At 46.9% G+C, this 18819-nt stretch overlaps 1 protein-coding gene and 1 long non-coding RNA gene across 4 annotated transcripts in view; both read left to right on the plus strand.

Moving 5' to 3' along the window:
- CCDC85A (coiled-coil domain containing 85A) overlaps positions 1-15261 on the plus strand; it is a 76230-nt gene extending 60969 nt beyond the window's left edge. For 2 of the 3 annotated variants that reach the window (XM_084514094.1, XM_084514096.1), the window contains one exon: positions 13227-15261. In XM_084514094.1, the coding sequence (XP_084370220.1) occupies positions 13227-13316 (90 nt within the window). In that variant the 3' untranslated portion in view covers positions 13317-15261. Of the gene's footprint in view, positions 1-6669; positions 6790-13226 lie in introns of all 3 variants that reach the window. The other variant, XM_084514093.1, reaches the window with a different exon arrangement.
- Positions 15262-15574: 313 nt separating this feature from the next.
- LOC311434428 overlaps positions 15575-18819 on the plus strand; it is a 41630-nt gene continuing 38385 nt past the window's right edge. Inside the window, exons 1-2 of the long non-coding RNA XR_014691477.1 lie at positions 15575-15645; positions 17099-17178. This is a non-coding gene — a long non-coding RNA (uncharacterized lncRNA). The remainder of the gene's footprint in view (positions 15646-17098; positions 17179-18819) is intronic.

An 18819-nucleotide genomic window follows, 5' to 3' on the forward strand; every position in this document is an offset into this window, starting at 1 on the left:
CGTTAGGCTTCAGGCCAAACCGAGCGCTTTGACAAATCAGCTGAGAATAGGCGGCGAGTTGCACAACTGGAGAAGGTTTTTGGCACAGCTCTTACGCAGCCACAGCGCGGTGCCTCTCTGTCACCGGTAAGGGTGCTGCCGGCTGTCAGCACAGCACCAGCGGTGGTGTTGAGGGGCTGCGGGAGGTGCAGGGCTGCTGGGGGACAGCTCCTAGCCTGTGCTATGCTTTCTTCTCTCCTCTCTCCTTTGTGTCCTTTCTTTTCCCCCCTTTCTGCTCATGTCACCCATGAAAATGCACCGGCACACTTACTTCAGGTAAACCTCTCCTTCCATCTGCACTTCACTGTGGTTCTTTTTTCCTGTATGTTGCTTTGCTTCTCTCAACCCATACATATGAGTTCTCTTTTCAAAACCCCACAGACCTCTAGTGTAAAGGTTTTATTAATATTTAGTGGCAAGAACGTCTCCAGAGGAAATGGTTTTAAGTGGTGCCATCACCGTTCGAATGGGAACTCAGCTGGCTCTGCCCTACTGAAGGACTTCCTTGTCCGGGGAGGTGCAGCACCACCTCTCAGCCAATATTTTAGTTTAATCAGGTAACAGGAAGGGTATAAAGTGCACATACTCATTTAAGCCTGTCCATTTGTCTTCCCGTGCTGCAGAGTTGTTCTGGTGATGGTTTATAGCATAGAAACGTGGGTTAGCAGTTGTGAGAAGCCACAGATGGATGTAGGTAAGCTCAGTTGGTGAGGGCAGCCATTAGCTGTTCTTGTCTTCTCTTCCTTTCTTTTCCTCCCTCCCAGATAGCATATAACAAGATGTGATCCAGACCCTTTTGGTTTCTGGCCACAAATAGTTTTTTTTTGTGCAGTAAAACAGATCCTTTCCAAGATTTATGGTACGCAGCTGGGTCTTCTGGTGAGAATGCCAAGGCGGGAGACAAGGGGCAGAGCACGCAGCTCGCACTGGTGCTTCTCAAGCACTGGTGTGGGTAGCAGCGTGTAGGGGCAGAAGGATTTGAGCAACGTGTCTGTTCTGCTGGACGAGTTTCAGGCCAGAGTAGTGCCCCCTGGCAGTAGGGCAGGAACGGCTCCTTGCAGCCCAGGGCTCTGCGGCTGCCTTGAAATGGACACAAAGCCACAGCGATGCTGTTTGGCTGCTGACAGCCAAAAAGCTGCACAACAGTATGGCTGGTGCTGCAGCCAGAACAGAGTGCGGAGCACATTGTAATGAAGATACCCAGCGATAATTAAGAAAATACGTAAGGACCAAACAATGGATTCAGATCCCAGTTACAGCTCCCTGGGCTGTGCTAGAGCTGAGTTACCAGGGCAAATAATTCCAGATAACTGAAACCAGGAGAGGCCTTCCAGACCGCACGTGGTGCGTCGCTGCTATCCGTGCCTTACGCTGGTGGAAGGGAGACTGGGATCTGGCATCCACATGTCAATTAGCTGAAGATAGTCCTGAGTTTTCTGAGGGATAGTATTTCAGGGCTGATAAGCTCAGCTGAAACATTACGGAAATGTGGACATCTGTCATATAATGACAGTGAATGCATTTGCAGAAGGTATTCTTGGCAAGCCACCCAGCTTAAATTGCTTCAGTTTGTATTTGTTTCATGGGAGGAGGGAGCACGAGGTAGAGATGGAAAGTTGAGATGTTTTCCCTCTGCAAACTCCTCGTCCTAGCAATTTAGCAGGACCTTTTAATGAAGGGGAGAAGTACCGCCAGCACATGGCCTCTTGAGCAAAGAAGCCGTGTGGGTCAGTGGGGCTGGAGGCTGCCCGCAGGATGCTGAACGCACAGGGGGACACCTGCAGCCACAGGGCAGGGGTGGTGCAGGCTGGAGCTGAGCTGCTCTGCTCCCTTTCATGGGCACGTTTCTGCCTCTGCTTCCTCTTTCTTCCTGATATGAGTCTTGGTGCTTTTCCATCCCCTTCTGTTGCAGCTCCTTTTCCAGTGTTGCTTCAGGCACTTTTTCTTTTTTCTTGTTTTCCTTCCTGCGTCCTTGCTAGCCTTTTCCAGTCCTTGTGTATTTAAGTGTGAAACAGCAGGCATGACCCTTAGGCACACACTAGTTTATTTTTAAGCATTTCCAATGCTTTCCCTTTTTCTTCCCCCTTCTGTTAGAGTATTACGTTTTATTTCAACCTACATTTCCAAATCTTTCAAAACCCTTTTTGCTGAGATCTGTATTTTTGATTTTCCCTCTGCATGGCCTGGTTTTAGCTACGAATCTAATTAAAAGTTGGGAACCGCTTGGTTAGTGTTTTTGTGCGTGTGTAAGATCTGTGTCACGCACCGTCCGATGCCGGTTATCTCCTCCCTTTAACAGCCTGTAGAAGAACAGAGAATCCTTCAACCAAAGGGTAATTACACCCACTGAACTAATCACGTCATCAAATATTTGCTGAAAGTAAATCAACGGCATCCCTCCGCCCTGTGCTTTCATGTCGTGTCATCCCTGCTTTAAATTCACAGGTCCCTTTCGGCCTCTTGGCAGTCGGAGCACGCTTGGGGTGTGCCATGAGGACACGTGGATTTTGGTGGCAGCATGCACAAGGGGAGGTTCCTGCAGTGGTCTGAGAACAGGACTTGCCATGAATAACCACAGCATTTGAAAGCTGACAGGGTTGTTCCCTAGAAAAATCGTTGCTGATTTGCTTGGTGCGTTAGTCCTTCAGCAGAGCACCACGCTGCAGTTTATCATGTTTGTTTTCCCTTTCTCCTGCCTGTTTGAAACAAGCTAACAAATACAGCTTGTATTTTATTTTTTTTTTCCTTTTTTGTTTTTTCACAAGCTAACAGGGAAATTGAGGGCTGGGGAAATTGGAAAAAAAGCTTTGAAAATCAGGTAGTGATTGAAGCGGGCTGGCAGTTACGCAGCAGGAAGGATATACTTCCCCAGGAAACCACTTGCCTCTGGGATAAAAGGCTGGTGGAGGACGAGGCGGCTGCATTTGCTGAGGTCTCCTTTGGTGCAGGGATGGAGCTGTGCTCAGTGGACAGGGGAGCTGTGTCTTCTCCAGGCTTCGAGAGGTGGCTGCAGGTGTCCTTGGGGCAGTTGTGGATGTTTTTTTCTCTCCTTGTCTATCCCTGCGTGCCGTGGGGAGGCGGCAAGTCAGGCAGCAAGCAGTGTGCTTCCTTCTCCCCCTCTGTCAGGGCTGGCGGATGAGCTGCCCGTCCCTCGAGCCACTCTTCGTGCTGCAGCAGTGTTGGTTCGTGACTGTCTGTATCAACAGCATGGGCTGAAAATACGGTGCTCTCCACTGGCTCGAGAAGAAAGGCTCGTGGTTAGTTCCCTCCATCAAAGAGTGCCCTGTTCTACACAGGGGTCTTCATTGTGCCCACGAGCAGGGCCCAGCGCAGGGTTTGCCTCTGGCGCTGTGGGAGCATGGCCTGGGCATCCCTAACATTTCGCAGGCAGTGCAAGGAGATGCTAGATTTCCATTCATCTGATTTTTTTTGTAATGTGGTATTATGGGGTTGAGTCAGATTTCCTGTGCTTTCTATTCACTAAAGAGTTGCATATTGGCATTGGATGTTTTGTTGATCTACTTACAAGAGAAAATGGGTGTGCGTGTTTAGTGATTGCACTTCTCTGCCTCTTATCTCTGTGGCAAAATGTACGGAGGATATTTTGTGGTTTTTACCTGCTTCGGACAGTGCTTTCTGCAGCCCCATAACCTGCACACAGGACACATTAGGCTCAGAGGAAGGAATGTCCAAAGCTTGCTGTAGCCTGGGCAGAAGGGCCAGGCAGGGGCAGTAGGGAAGGCTGGCAGTGTAGGATGAGCAAAAAAGTCAATTCTTTGATGTTGACCTTGTGTAGCCTTGTTTATTCAGAATGATTCACGTTGTTTAAAGTCAGTGGAGCCACGACTTGATCCCTTCTGGCTGATTCAGTCCCACTTCCACAGCTTCACTCCTTGATAATGAATGAGATCTATCCAAAATGTGTGGGCACGTGGGGTGCCTACTTTGAGTGGCTGAGTACAAGTGCTGTGTGGGGTCAAAGAGGAGGAAGGGAACAGGTTTCCGCTCCTGTCTTGAAGGTCCTGCTCGGGGTCCAGATGTGATCTGGGTCAGGCAGTGGTGGAGAAGGGAAACTCAGGTCAAGTTTTGCAGGAAGGATAAGCGCTGCCATACTCCCCGCTGGCAAGCGGCTGCTCTGATGGATAGGTCTGAAAAGCACACTCTTTAGTCTCCTAAGGCATCTTGTTTTCAGACATCACCACATTGGCAAAGTGCCTCTTCCTCTTGTTTTGCTCCACTGCCTCAGAAACTCATAATGCAGCCAGCAATGCTGCAATGTCTGTGGACTTGAGGGACCTCGGGAGGAAGAACAGACCCATGCTCACTCTGGTGCCATTGGAACAAGCTTCCTCCAAAGAAGGCAGAAGCTCTGCCGCCCTTGTGGGGTGGCCTCACTGGGATGAGAAGTCCCTGAGCTGCAGGATGGGGCTTCAGGGCTGCAAAACTTGCCTTACTTCTTAAGAAAAGCTTATGTCTCTTATCAAGGACAGAAGCAGGTAATCCAGAGGGCAAGTGCTAACTTTCAGTCTCCTACCAACGTGTTGAGAACGCTGCTTAAAGCAGTGTGCACAACAAGTTCCCCATCCTCACGAAGGGAGACAGAAGTGTGCTGCCTGTGGCGCAGAAGTGGCTGTGGAGGAGACGTGCCTGGAGGAGGTCCTGAGCTCTTGACAGCAGCACAAGTCACAGGATTGTGATTTTCTCAAATTCAAGTTGCTTTAGATACACAGTCTGCACCAATTTTCCCAGCATCTTGATAACAATATTTATATTTTACAATTCAATATTGCATAAAATCTTTGCTGGCCCCGGAGTCAGTAAAAAATAAAATAAAATCAGAATGCTTTGACTCATTAAGAAAACCCCAAAGCTGACTGAGGGAAATTCTTCCAAACCAGAATTGCTCCAATCTGCTTTATTACCCCTTTTCTTTCCTCTTTCATTTCCTTTCCCAAAGTATAGCATTAAGCCTGCCCAGTCACCGACAGATCTATAAATCCTTCCCGAAGAAGAGTCCTAATTCTCCCCCGGAGATCACAGCAAATTGGTAACAGCCGCTGACCGGGGGAGCTGCGGGACGATGCAGTGCGTGCTGCTCAGCCCGGGCTGAGACCCCCGGCTCACGCCGCAGCCACTGCTTGCCGGGAGGGAGGCTCCACAAGACAAGTTTGTGTACCAAGGCGGGTTTCATATTCAGACTCAAGATATCTTTTCTGTGGGCTTAGCACGTGTAGCATGCTATGTTTTGGATTGCTTTCAGGGTTTTTGAACAGGTGAGGTTCAGCCCTGCAGTCTGGGTGCAGAGCAACGCTGGGGTCGAGCCTACTGTGCTCAGTAGCTGCGATGTGCCCGGGGTTGTGCCTCTCCCTCGGCGCTGCTGCCAGCAGCACAGTGCTGCTTCCAAACGATGTGTCCTGACAAAGTCCTGCGCGGCTCACATAGTTGTTTTGGACAGGGGAGACGGGATCTGTGAAATTCAGCCTCATGCCATCTCTGTTCCCTTTTTCTCCCCCATCCGCCTTCATCCTTCCTATTGTTTAGATTCCAGACACCCCCAAAGAGAGCGTGACGTGCTGTGTGCTGCTCAGCAGGGCAAATGAGTGCACGTGGGGGCACTGATTCTGATCAGAGGCTCTTTCCACTGTCATTAGTTTCTTTCAGAAATGCATTTCCCATGTGTTCCTGCAGGAATTACTGCTGCATTATTTTTTAATGTTTCCTGCGGTGTTTGATTCCGTAAGAAAGGGAAGTTTCCTCTCTCGCTTTGAAATGTTTGTTTTCTTATCCTTTACCTTTCTCATTTTCTAAACCCAAATCTGCATGGAGAGTGACAGTGAAGGATGCCCTCAGAAGAGCAGGTCAGGTTGCAAGCACCTCGGCAGCAGCTGTGTGGGTGCGGGTCTCGCAGCGCTGTCGGAGCTCAGCCTGTTCTTAGCATCCACTGGAGCAGGCAGCTCGCTCAGGTTACCCCCCGGTCACTCCAGGAAGTGCCTCGCATCCTGTGAAGCACGAGGTGACTGAGCTGCAAGGGTTCAGGCACCTCGTGTTTGTGTGGCGGTGTCCTGCAGAACCCTCCCAAGTGGTCACTGGGAAGAAAAAGCCCTTTGGGTTGTCAGAGCTTGGTACAAAACCCCAGCCCAGGTGAGGGGGGAACACTGCCCAGGGCAGCCAGAGCTGGGGGAGGAGTGTTGCCTGCTCCCAGCTCCTTCCCCGCTCAGCTGCGGCTGTGCTCGCATTGCAAACTCTGCAGCACTGTTTAAAAAGGTTCTGTGACTTCTGTGGAAATAACGACCTCCAAAATTGTCGGGCTGAAGTTAAACGTTCTCAGAAACCTTTCTCTGGCATCAAAATCATCTCTCTGAGCCTCACAGTGCTTCTGTGAGGAAGCATACTGAAATTGTATTGCTATGCCCAGATTTTCCAGGTAGATGCCCTTGAGGGCCAGAGTGAGAGATGCTCACCAGTGGTGCTTGAGCTGCCTCTCGGGGATGTTGGTTACTGTGGCACAGAAAGAGGGTGACTTTGGAGTAAAACATGCCGTCAGTGCTTCTCAGCATTATAAAAAAAAATGACGTTTTAATCAGTTACCAACCCTTTTCTTTATTAAATAGTCTTTAATCTTTTGCGAAGGATCCCATTAAGATGCCAGGAGGGGCGGAGGGGAGTTACTGCTCAGCAAACGAGCCAGCTAGCATCAGTGGACATGGCTCAGCCTCTCAGCAGTCTGAATCAGTGGTAAATGCTCTGAAGGTAACGCCTCTCCGGTACAGTCCATGCAAAACGTCGTGTCTGTTAACTCGTGTCGTATTGTCCTGGCAACATTCCTGTGGGCACCACTGGGATGTTGCTGTCATCAGCGGGATTGTTTTTTCTGTTTGTCACTCATTGCATCTGTGGGCTGTGTGTTCCTCGGGGCAGGGGGCCGGCCGTCACCACGGGGGCGATGCCAGCTGTAGCTTCTCTCAGAATCACTTGCACTGCCTTTGTTGGAAGATGAAAGCGGTGTTTTTCTGAATAAGCAAGTCTTTTACTTCGTCTAGGATGCATACTTGTTCTCCAGTGAAGTACTGTGGATTGCTGTAACTCTTACAGAGAAAACATTTAATGCAGACATGAAGCCAGCGTGCGTGGTATACTCATAACAATAGCAGAGCTTTGGGCTGAAGGCCATGCATCATGATCCTGAGGTCTCTGTTGAAATTTCCGTGAGAGCAGCTGGAATTATTCTGAAGTCAGGGTTGGATTGCCTAGGTTGTAGCAAAACAGACCTAGGTTGTTTTGCTACACAGCAATTAATGCAGACACTCAGAGGGGCAAATTCACGAGTTCTTACCTATGACAAATGTGAAACTGTTGCAATTAATGACACTACAAAAGCTGTTCTGAGATGCAGTGGTTTATCAGGTGATGGCAATCACCACCAGGCTGAGTTCACAGCCCAGTGCATGTGCCTCAGGCTCCTCTGGGGAGGGATCCAACCCCCTGGCAGCCTGAGCAGGGCTCTGACACGATTGTTTTCTGGTGCTTCTCGCAAGTCTTCTCACCTGTGTTATCATCATTTGCTAAACTTGAATATTCATTTGGTTAAGCGGGTGTTACTCCCCACTTGCACAGACATCGTAGGGACATGCTGCTTACTAGGAGGACAGAGGTTTGCACTCCATCAGGGAAGAGCTGGAAGGGGCATCTGTAGGGATTCGCTCTTTTTTTTTTGGAGCTTCTTGGAGATGCACAGAAGAGCTCAGTAGTACTGCTGACTCATCTGGACATCTGCTTGTGTGGATGGGGATTATCTTCAGGTAGCTGGGTGACGTTGCCTTTTCCATGAAGCCTGTGGACATAGGTTTATGTAGGTGCCCTGTGCGCAAATCACAGCAATCAGATCCTTTCCTGTAACATAAAACCAGGGTGCAGGGCTTCACCACAGCCTCCTCACCTCTGTTAATCCAGCATCTGAGCGGGGAGAGCAGTGCCAGCCTTGTCCCAGCCAGGAGAGGTGCGACCCAGCTCCCTGCTGCTGAGCAGCGCCCAGCGTCCTGCCTGCACCTCCCATGTATTTCACCTGCTGTTGCCTAGAAAAAAAAAAAAAAAGCCATGCCAAGTAATTTTGCCAAGACAGCACATGTATCTGTTGGAAAAAGCCTTTTGTAGTTCTCTTAAAATGCCCATTGGCAAAGGCACTTTGCTGAATGGAACATTTAACAACATGCTCTTGACAGCCTGTAATAGCTGGTTAGTGGAAGTGAAATATTTGAACAATGGCTGATACCTTGCTTGCTGAAATGGATTGATAAGAGGTACATGGAATTTAGTTCAATATGATGTGAAATCTCAGCTTTTAGTTTGCTAGGAGGTATTGCAGCAGGCAGAAATAGATATAAATGATATGGTTATATTTGAAATGGAAAGCGAGCTGTCAGCTAAACAGACTGCCCGACCTGCCCGTCCTCAGCCAGCGAGGAGATCCTGCTGTTTGCTGGTGAGGCACGGGGGCTGGATCCTGCCTTTCTGGGGAACGCAGAGCTGCCACATACTTCAAGCAACTGAATGAGATGCATGGGGAAGAATGAGCCGAAATCAGGAGCTGGGTTTTCTTTACAAATGTGGCTGGTTAGATCTTGGGAAAAAAAAAAAAGTGGTGGGGAGGAGGAAGATGATAATTGTTACAAAACTTCGGTGTTAGTGCAGTCTCCTAATGCACAGCAAGAAAGGTAAAATCTTAAAAGAAACAGAAAAACTTCCATGTAAATCCCTCATTGCTGGAAGCAAGGCTGAAAGAGTGCAAAGAGCCAAACAGCCCGTCTGGTAGAGGCTCGTCTGTGACCCGATCCGTCACAGAGTGCTTGAAAGAAGAAATTCCCTGAGTCTCGCGCTGGGTCTGCGACTTGGCCACCTTCCCACGCTGCCGGTGGCTGTGGGATCGTTCCCTGTGTGCCAGCGATACCGCCAGGGATGGATTAGCAGCCGTTGTGTATGGCAGGGTACGTTTCTCTCTCTCTTTGCGAGTTGTGCACGACCAAAGTGCACGCTTGTGTGTGGGGATGTGCGTGTGCTATTCCGTGTTCTTCATGAACCAGGGTCTGTGTTGATGGAGTGATGCCAGACATCCTATCGGACTGCCCCGATAACCAAGGGCAAAGGCTTAGCTGCAAACCTCGCATCAGGTTTTCCTGTCCTGCGTTCAGCGTAGCCTACTGCAAGCTCCACTGTGCCATCTGCAAATTAACGGGAGGTGTGGTTTAATCAGAGGCAAGGTCTGAGGCTAAGTGTAGGAGTTGCTGCAGAAAAGCGAGTGTCCTGTGATGCCTGGGAGGTCAGGCAGGAAGATCTAATGATCTCTCCTGCCCTGAAATGCAGAGTACTGTAATCAGCCTAATTATCTTTAAATGCAGTTGGACAGTTACATGTGCATGTCTGTACTCAGGAAGGACCTGTGAAAGCTTAAATACACTACTGCTCTTATTTGTGGCTGAGAAACAAATTCCTACAATGCCTTTTTTCTTTTTTAAAACATACCCTTGTCTCGGAAGCTCAGGAAAACATAAATCAGCAGGTTGGTAAAGACGCTTCTCACTGCCTCCGTGAGACAGAAAAAAATGTGGCTGGAGAAGTGTGTGTGTAAGCTTAAAGTGTTTAATTTTGTATGCCATATTGAGCCTGGGAATACCTGAAGATACAAAGTATTTTTATTCAAATGCTGACAGCAAGCCCTTGAAGTTTTCATATGGAAATCAAGTCAATTACTGTTCTAGTAACGCAATTACTGGTTTAATAGGAACACACTAATTTTAACACCTTGGTCTGTATTGATTAGAAAATTCTATGTGTGATAATGTATTAGGGATAAATTACTGTATGAGTCAGCTGACCTGAATTTATCCTTCAGAAGAATGAAATTTGGCAAACATGAAGTCTGGCAGCCTCAGTTTCCCCATGCGTTTAAAGGCCCGTATCTGTTGTCCATGCTATTTCTTTGCAATTTATGGGTAAAAAGCATTTTTTAACTAATACATATTTAATAGTCTATAAAAGTTCTCAGGATATAAGTAAAGCCACTTCTAAAATGCTAGTATGCTAAACTTGACATTATCAAATCATTTTTGTAAATCCCAAATATATACTTGTCCTTCTGCCTTGTCCCTTTGTTCCCCAGCCATCCAAGGCTCTGCCGCTGGCATTGAAACGCTGCCTTTTCTTCCAACTTTATGATCTAGGTCCGATTTGACTATGGGTATATTATTAGACCTTTAAAATAGTTGGTTGTTTCCTCCCTGGTTTTGCTTTTTCTTATATTCATCTAGTCTCTGTTAAAAGAACAGTGGAGTTGTGATGAACTAATTATAATGTTTCTTTTCTCTTTTGCATCCTCATTACAGTTTCTTCCAGTTTGTAGCTCGCTGTTTTGCTCCAGCTTCATGTGCTGTGGGTTTTTGTTTGCATGAAACATTTGCCACAGCATCGCTTTGCCTGTGAAAGCACTGGAATGATGACAAGTTTCATTTGGGGCTCCATAATTTTGGTGCATAGTCTTCGTGGGTACCAAATGCAATTTGGATGCATAACTCATGTTGTGTGGTTCTTTATGAACGTTTTATCAAGATAATGGCTGTGGGAATTTTCTCCTCAGGATGTGCATATGGTACTTACACCACCTCATCACGGCTTATTTGAGAATGTTTTTGCTTTGTATTTATACACTTGCAGTGTCCTAGGAGAACATAGCAATGTATAGGAGCAGGCTTAGAGGTAGTTTATCATGTGGTAGTGAGTGTGGAGGTACTTCCAAAGCACAGGGACGTCTGGATTAAGTATGGAGAGGGGATCTTTGTCATTTTCCTCAGGAGACTGGTAAGTTTTGTTCACAGGGCTGCAGAAGGCTCACTGGGACTGGGGGCTGAAGGGAAGATGGGATATGCTGTGTGGGGCTGGTGCAGTAGCTGGGCAGGGGAGTCAGGGAGCCCAGAGATCCGCACAAGTATTTAATGCAGAACATGAAGTACTGCGGCCATCAAACGCTGCCGCTGCCCGCGGGTAACGTAGCTGCTCCCATCTGCAGTTAGGGGGCAGATTTCCACCTGGCTTCCAGGGAGATTTCTCCATCCTTTCACTTTGGTGTGTTGGAAGGAAGCCAGAAGTGAATCACCATGACGCTATGGAGAACGTCATAGCTATCCCTTGTTCAGGAAAGGCTTCTGCTAAAATATTGAGTGAAGTCTTTGGTACTGAACTTTATATTCTGTCAAAAGTATTTAAAACACATTCAGGAATGCTCAGGCATTACATTTTTTCTTGAGTGCTTACAAGCACAAAGTAATTTCATTAGTGCTGCATATGACAAGTCAGTGTTGAACTAGTGAGCTGAGAAGAAAGCAAGCTTATGTGCAAATCCAAAATGCATATGCAACGCGGAGGCCAAACAAACGTGTGTGCAGGTGGCAGCAATATGTCCAGATATCATGCCTATGCAAAGAACGGTACATTTGCTAGCACAGAAGGGGAGTTTGATGATAAATCTGCAGAAATTTAGCTTATAACACCCCGTGTTTCTGAAAAGGAGGCAAATAAAATTACTGTGATGCCTTCGAGACCCAGGTCTCTTTTGCACAGAGCAAAAGTGGTTGTTGATAAAGATTTCTGTTTCCTACTCACAAAAATGGCACGAATGTTTCCTTTGACCCCACCTTGTCAGTTCTGCTTAAGATATCAGCTTTTCAGGGCTGTCTTGTATGCCTTTGTCCCTTCCTAGCAATCAGGGGTCACTTGTTCAGCTGGAAATAAAGAACTTTAAGAAGTGTCACCTTTTAGTTTATTTTCATGTCAGCATGAGCTGCTTGGTAAATATTGCCTAATGTTTATTGACCAGGAAAATTGTTGAAAGGCGTATCTGCACAACGTGCCTTCTCACAGAGGCACTCAAGTGGCCTTACCTTTCGGTTAGGGGCTAGGAGCGTCGGTGACCAAATGTCAAAAACTCCTGTCTCATCAAAGCCAGCCACAAAGGGGTTGCTTTCCCATCCCTTGCACAGAATAACAGTAGGATCTTGGGGTGGTTCTGCCTTAACTTGACAGCTCTAGGAACTGGGGCTTGTGTCTTTTCAGGGTGTCAGCTTCCCAGGATCCAGCTGCTTTGCGTTTGTTCAGTGCCAGGGAACGCAACCTGTGTTTCACTCCTTGGCTTTAGGCACTGTTAAAATACACATAATTAATGACAATGGAAATCAGTTTTTGCTTTTCTCAAGATCTTGTAGCGTTGCTCCAGGGACTGAGTGGTTTAGTAGTAGTTCTACTTTAGCTGGTTGCTAGTTGATGACGATTATTAAACAGAGGGAATGTTAAATTGCACTGCGCAGTATGGCGGTGGTCACCTCTGCTCCTGGTGGCCCCGGAGGAGGTGCCTGCTGATACAACACGAGCTGCTCATCCTCCTGCTTCTCATTGGTACATCTCTTTTTAAGTCGTTATAAAACACGTTCCAGAATTCCTTTTTGGTATGATTTCTTTGCATTTTTAATTCCATAATTGTAAAGTGGGTGTTATGCAGTCATGCATGGGAGCAGATGTAAGAGGAGGGAAATCTTTCTAACAGATAGGCCCTGCTAAGAAAAAGGTGGGTAACTTTTACCGAGTGGGAGATCTCATTTGGACAAAACACACAAGCATGTACGGGACAGTGACCACATGCACAATTCCTCTGAGCTCGAGGAAGAACGAATGAAAACAGACGCTTTTAAAGCCTTGCTGATTTTAAGAGAACAAGTAAATCCTTTGTAATGAGCAGAACTTCTTTGTGCTTATTGAACTGGCAATGTTTAGACTCCTCTGGACTGAGTTTTGTGCTTCTGAATTGTGTTCTGCAAGAGATGTGGCTTGGGAAACGTGGAACCGAGTTTCAGTTGAGGCCTGTAAATGCCCTCAGTCCTGTGTCTGAAGCATAAAATACCTTGGTGATGCACGTGCTAGTTCATTCGTCTCCATTTCTAACCATTTTTAGAGGCATGTGCTTTCCGTGTTCAGAAAGAATGTTGTATCTCTCGAGAAACACTTTTCCTGGTCCGTGTCCCTCCCCTGTCCCTACATGTGCTGCATGGTCTGCGCAAGGAGCGCGGGGCGCCTCCGCATGCATGCCTGGATCAACGCCGCGTGCCGCACCCGGTGCTAACGGGCTCTCTTTCTGTCCCTCCCTTTAGGTTGTGTGGAGGAAACTTGGAGATGCTGCAGGGTCGTGCCCTGGAATTAGACAACATTTGTCAGGAAATCAGTATAAAGGACCTATGTAACAGGCCCCAAGCACATCCTCTCTCTGAAGAGAAAGAGTTCGATCTGCTGGCAAGAGACAATGACCTGACTGTGTCCCCAGCGCTGTCCCAGCTGGTGACGGGGTGGCTCCATGCGCTGCACGAGACTTCGCTGGGAGCTAGTGGGGATGCTGCACAGAGGTCTTTGGAGGAGCTGGGTTTGCAGTGCCCCCCAGTACTGCTGTTTCAGTGTACTGGCTAGTGAACTGCTGCCTCGTCATTGCAACGCGCCACATTTAGAAGCACTGAGGTATTTCCATTCCTAACTAAATGATAATTGGGATTCTGCAGGAGTTAAATAAGTTATTATTTTCGTTAGTTACAGTGAAACTCTGGTAAATCGGAACAAATTTTCCACTAGATTTAACAGAAATTTTCCACCAGACTGGAGAGACATTGATAAACTGTGCCTTTGGTCCCAGCAGTTTTGACAAAGTCACTTCTTAGCAACTCACACTTCAGTCTGTAAAGTATCTAAAGTATCAGCTAATGGTGCTTAGGCTTAGACGATTTACAGCTGGTTCTTTTTTTTTTTTTTTTTGCTTTGGTAGACTACCTGCCTTTGGAGGTGCTAAAAGACCATACCGTCTCCTAACCAGCCAGTAGTGTAGCATAACTACAGTACTTGTAGTGAAACACAATTTCTTTCTAAATGAAAGTGAAGATAGCTTTCTTTTCAATTTACTTTGATGCAAAACGTGATGTCTGATGTTCGCAGCCCTTTAACAAGCAGAATACTTAGGTATCACTATTATAGGTCTCGGAACAGAATTTCCATCAGAGTTCTTTTCAGAAAGTGTTTTCCAATTGCTAGGATGCTAATTTCTACTGTTTAATTTACAAACACGCTGGTTTATTTAACAAGACTCTATAAAAACCTAAAAGATTGCACTGCATTATAATAAAGCTTTTCTTGCTACTGTAGCATTCTTTGAAAGCAAAAGGTTTTATTATACTCGGAGCATGTCTTTCATTATTATGAGGCAGAAAGCTCTTGTTCGGATTGCCCGAGATTTGACCAGAAGGCGCCCTAGGTGTGCTTAGTTTATTTTTTACCTCTGTGTATGATACTAGTTGTGTGTATTGAACTGCAATGATAGGTATTTTGTGTATATCTAAAAGCAATGATAGTTTGATGTATGAATGTGCAACAGGCTTGTGACTGCTGTTGCTTAACTTTTTACCATAGCTGAGCATCAAAATAATTAATAAAAGTTTAAAAGAAAAATAGGAATGCAACAATTCCTGGTTTTCTTGTTTCTTCTTGGTTACTACGATTTGAGCCCAAGTCAGAATCCTTTCTCCCTGAGCTTGCAACATGCGGTGTTCGTGAGCTATTTGCAGTGGAATGTAGCTTGGTTGCTGTACAATCTTTTGTTGTGTAGGAGTATGATGTAAAATCTGCTAACTGTCTTCAGAAGAAGTGTGTTAATTTGCAGCAGTAGTTATATGGGTTTCTGTTGTTATTTTTACTTGGTACCATTTGATGTGAGGCCTCTTATCCAGCATTGCTTTCTCGGGCAAAACTCCTGGTTGCTCCGTCTCCTTGAGTTGGAAATGCAGAACCCAGCCTTCCGTTTTTGAGGCATTGCACTCTTGCATAATTTGTTATATGTATAACCCAGCCCAAACAGTCGTCTGTTGCCTTTATATGTTGTTTTCTCCCATACATATTGTTTGCATAGTTAAACTTAAATTGTTGTATTCCTATATATCTATATATATATATGTATGAAAAAATGTAAAACATGTACTTGTGCCTGCAGTACGTATGTGCAGGGGCTAATTTGAGGGACACTGGTCTTTTGACACTACTCTTGTGTAAATTTTGATACTGTATTAAAACTATTTTTTTACAGTTCCGCATACGACTGGGTATCAAGTATCTGTGTTCATCTTAGCAATGGTAATAAATTATAGAATCTCACCATCGTTTGCTCTCCTTTAATGACCGAAGCCGGGAGGTGCTTGGCTCACGTGTAGCTCTGAAGGAGCTGTTTGAAATGTTTCTTGCTAGGGTGAGAAACTAGCTGCATGTGGTGGATTTTTGTTCACCTTCTCTCCAGGTCTCTTCAAAAATCCGAGGTAAGTGGACACGCTCATATCTTTTATGCTAAATGAAGCGGCTGCTGAATGCGTCGATGTACAGACAGCGGGGTGGCAGCTCCCAGGTGGGACTCGTTGAGTCCCCAGCTGTGCTGCAAGGGCAGCCCCAGGGCACCTGTGTGGGGCCATGCCAACCCCCTTCTTGTGCAGCGCTGCTTTGGGCAAGGACAGGGCAATGTGGAGCTCCTGGAGCCATTTTCCTCAGGTAAGCAGTGTAAGTGTGTTGGTGGTGTTGGGGGAGGCTGGTTGTGTCCCACCATCTTGCACCAACTCTCCTGGAAAAAAAAGCAGCTAGTGCAATCAGTATCTTGCAGCTACTAAATCCTGTGAGGTCTGCTAAAAATACAGCTTGCTAAGAGGAAATTGTAGGCAGCGCATAGAGAAGAGGGTCAGTGCTGTTGGGGCTCCTCTAGCCTGCTGATACTTTTCTGCGCTAAAGAGTAAAGATTGCTGTAGTAGTCGCAGACCCTTGCCTTGTCTGTCTTGCTTGCTGCCCACACGGTTTGGTGTTTTAAAGTAAAATGTAAGCACGCCCAACCTCATGGATTCCTTGATCAGTTGTTTTTAGCATAACTCTGTAGCAGTAGAAAATTTGCACATGTTGTTACAGGGCCATTCTCAGCTCTTGAGCTGAGCATGAATGAGCTATAAAATTCACTATGCGAGTGGCTTTTAAATAGCACTTGCAGAGCAGATGTAGTGAGTGGATTTTCCTTGCTGTGGTGGAGGAAGGCTGTTTTGCATAAGGCTTAGAAAGTAAAGAAAGGCAGTTTGTTTTTCAGCAAGTGAATGGTTTCAGTAGAGCCTGTTCCCCAAAGGTTGCAGCTGATGGACGTGTTTATGAACACAGCTCCAAGCCTACATGCCCTTTTTAATATTTTGAGCATGGACTGGGAGCCAGCCCAAACAGGCTTTGCAGCATGGGGAAGGCACCAGCTGCATGCTGCGAACATCTCAAACACCAAATGCCCCCGGGCTTTTTGTGTATCCTGTAATGTCCTGCTTCGTGTGTTGCTATCGGGTACCTCCTCACCAAACAGTGCTCTTGCCAGGGCACTAGTTCATTTAATTCTTTATCCCTCTCTGAAATAAGTCCCAGGAGACTGTGAATTCTTTATACTAATCTCACCGGTTTGATGTAGAAAAAGATAGTAAAGATAATGGGGGAAAAAGATCTTTTCAAGACTGTCACAGAATCACAGAATTTTCTAGGTTGGAAGAGACCTCAAGGTCATCGAGTCCAACCTCCAACCTAACGCTAACAGCCCTCCACTAAACCATATCCCTAAGCTCTACATCTAAACGTCTTTTAAAGACTTCCAGGGATGGTGACTCCACCACTTCCCTGGGCAGCCTGTTCCAGTGCCTCACAACCCTTTCAGTGAAGAAGTTCTTCCTAACATCTAACCTAAAACTCCCCTGGCTCAACTTAAGCCCATTCCCCCTCGTCCTGTCACCAGGCACGTGGGAGAACAGGCCAACCCCCACCTCGCTACAGCCTCCCTTGAGGTACCTAAAAAGAGCGATAAGGTCACCCCTGAGCCTCCTCTTCTCCAGGCTGTCCTTTCTTTTGAAATCCTGCAGAACAGACTAGCAAGCAGAGCTGCCAGATATTATAATGCCAAGACCTCTTACTGTTTCCAAATTCATGTTTTCAGGCTCAGGTGAACCATGTGCCCTGGGACCCCAACCATGAACATCCCCAGGCTGTGACTTCTGGTCATCCAGACACCTGAAGGTAAGAGCAGCTGACTTGATAGCAGCCCTGCCCGGATTTAATAAATAGAGGCACTTCATTGTTTAATCAACCAGCAAACAGGCATTTGCTGGGCTGCCTCATGATTATGGCACTTCCTAACACGTGCAGTGTGGCCCAGAAGTGAATTGCAAGGTGTGGGTTGCCAGCTCTGGGAAATGCCATCTGAACAATACAGTAAGCTGTAAAAGGAGGAAAGAACAAATGATCTTTTTGCTAATAATGACTTCTATTCTAATTCCTTAGTCCCCTCTTCTTTGGTGATTCCAGACACATCATGACATAACAGAGAGGGTCTGGTGGGAGATGTGGTGATTGGTGGCCGCCTCGGTCATAGCGACCATGAAGTGGTTGAGTTCAAAATTTATGGTGACAGAAGGAAAAGTGCCACCAAAACCTCATCCCTAGATATGGGGAAAGCGGACTTCAGGCTGCTCAGGGAACTAGTCAGTAAGGTCCCCTGGGAAACTGCTCTTGAAGGCCTCGATGTCCACCAGTGCTGGTCACTCTTTAAGCGATGCCTCCTAGAAGCACAAGATCAGGCAATTCCAAAATATCGCAAGTCAGGCAGGCGGGGCAGGAGGCCGGCGTGGCTGACCAGGAATGTCCTAATGGAGATTAGGCGGAAACAGAGAGTGTTTCGCTACTGGAAGGAGGGCCAGGCGTCATGGAAAGAATACAGGGATGCTGTTCGTGTTTGTAGGGAGAAAGTTCGAGTGGCCAAAGCACAGCTAGAGTTGAAGCTGGCTGTGTCTGTGAGAGAAAATAAAAAGGGTTTTTTTAGATATGTAAATGGAAAAAGGAGAACTAAAGAATACATAGGGCCGCTCCTTGATAGGGAAGGTCTCCTCACAGACGATGACGTAGGCAAAGCAGAGACGCTTAACGCCTTCTTTGCCTCTGTCTTCAATGCCGATGATGGGCTTCGGGACCCAGGGTGCCCTGAGCTGGAGGGCCGGGACGGTGGGGATGACAAACTCCCAACTGACCCTGAACGTGTGCGGGATTTGCTACTCCACCTGGATCCCTACAAGTCCATGGGTCCGGGTGGGATTCATCCCCGGGTGCTGAAAGAGCTGGCGGATGTCATCGCGGAACCTCTTTCAATTATTTTTCAACGATCCTGGGAATTTGGAGAGGTCCCGGTAGACTGGAAGCTGGCAAATGTTGTGCCAATTTTCAAGAAGGGTCAGAAAGAAGACCCTAGCAATTACAGGCCTGTCAGTCTCACGTCAGTGCCTGGTAAAATCATGGAGAAGTTGGTTCTCGGACTTATTGAGGCGCACCTGGGGGACAAAGCAGTCATTGGTCCCAGCCAGCATGGGTTTGTGAAGGGTAGGTCCTGCCTAACTAACCTGATTTCCTTTTATGATAAGATCACCCGTATGGTGGACCAAGGGAAACCAGCTGATGTGATTTTTTTGGACTTCAACAAGGCTTTTGACACGGTTTCCCATAGGATCCTACTGGACAAAATGTCCACCATACAGCTAAATAAAAACATCATACGATGGGTGAGCAATTGGCTAACGGGCAGGGCCCAAAGGGTTATGGTAAATGGGGCTGCGTCAGGCTGGCGGGCGGTCACCAGTGGGGTCCCTCAAGGCTCCATTTTAGGGCCGG

Source organism: Aythya ferina (assembly GCF_964211825.1).
Source record: "Aythya ferina genome assembly, chromosome: 3".
Taxonomy (NCBI): domain Eukaryota; kingdom Metazoa; phylum Chordata; class Aves; order Anseriformes; family Anatidae; genus Aythya; species Aythya ferina.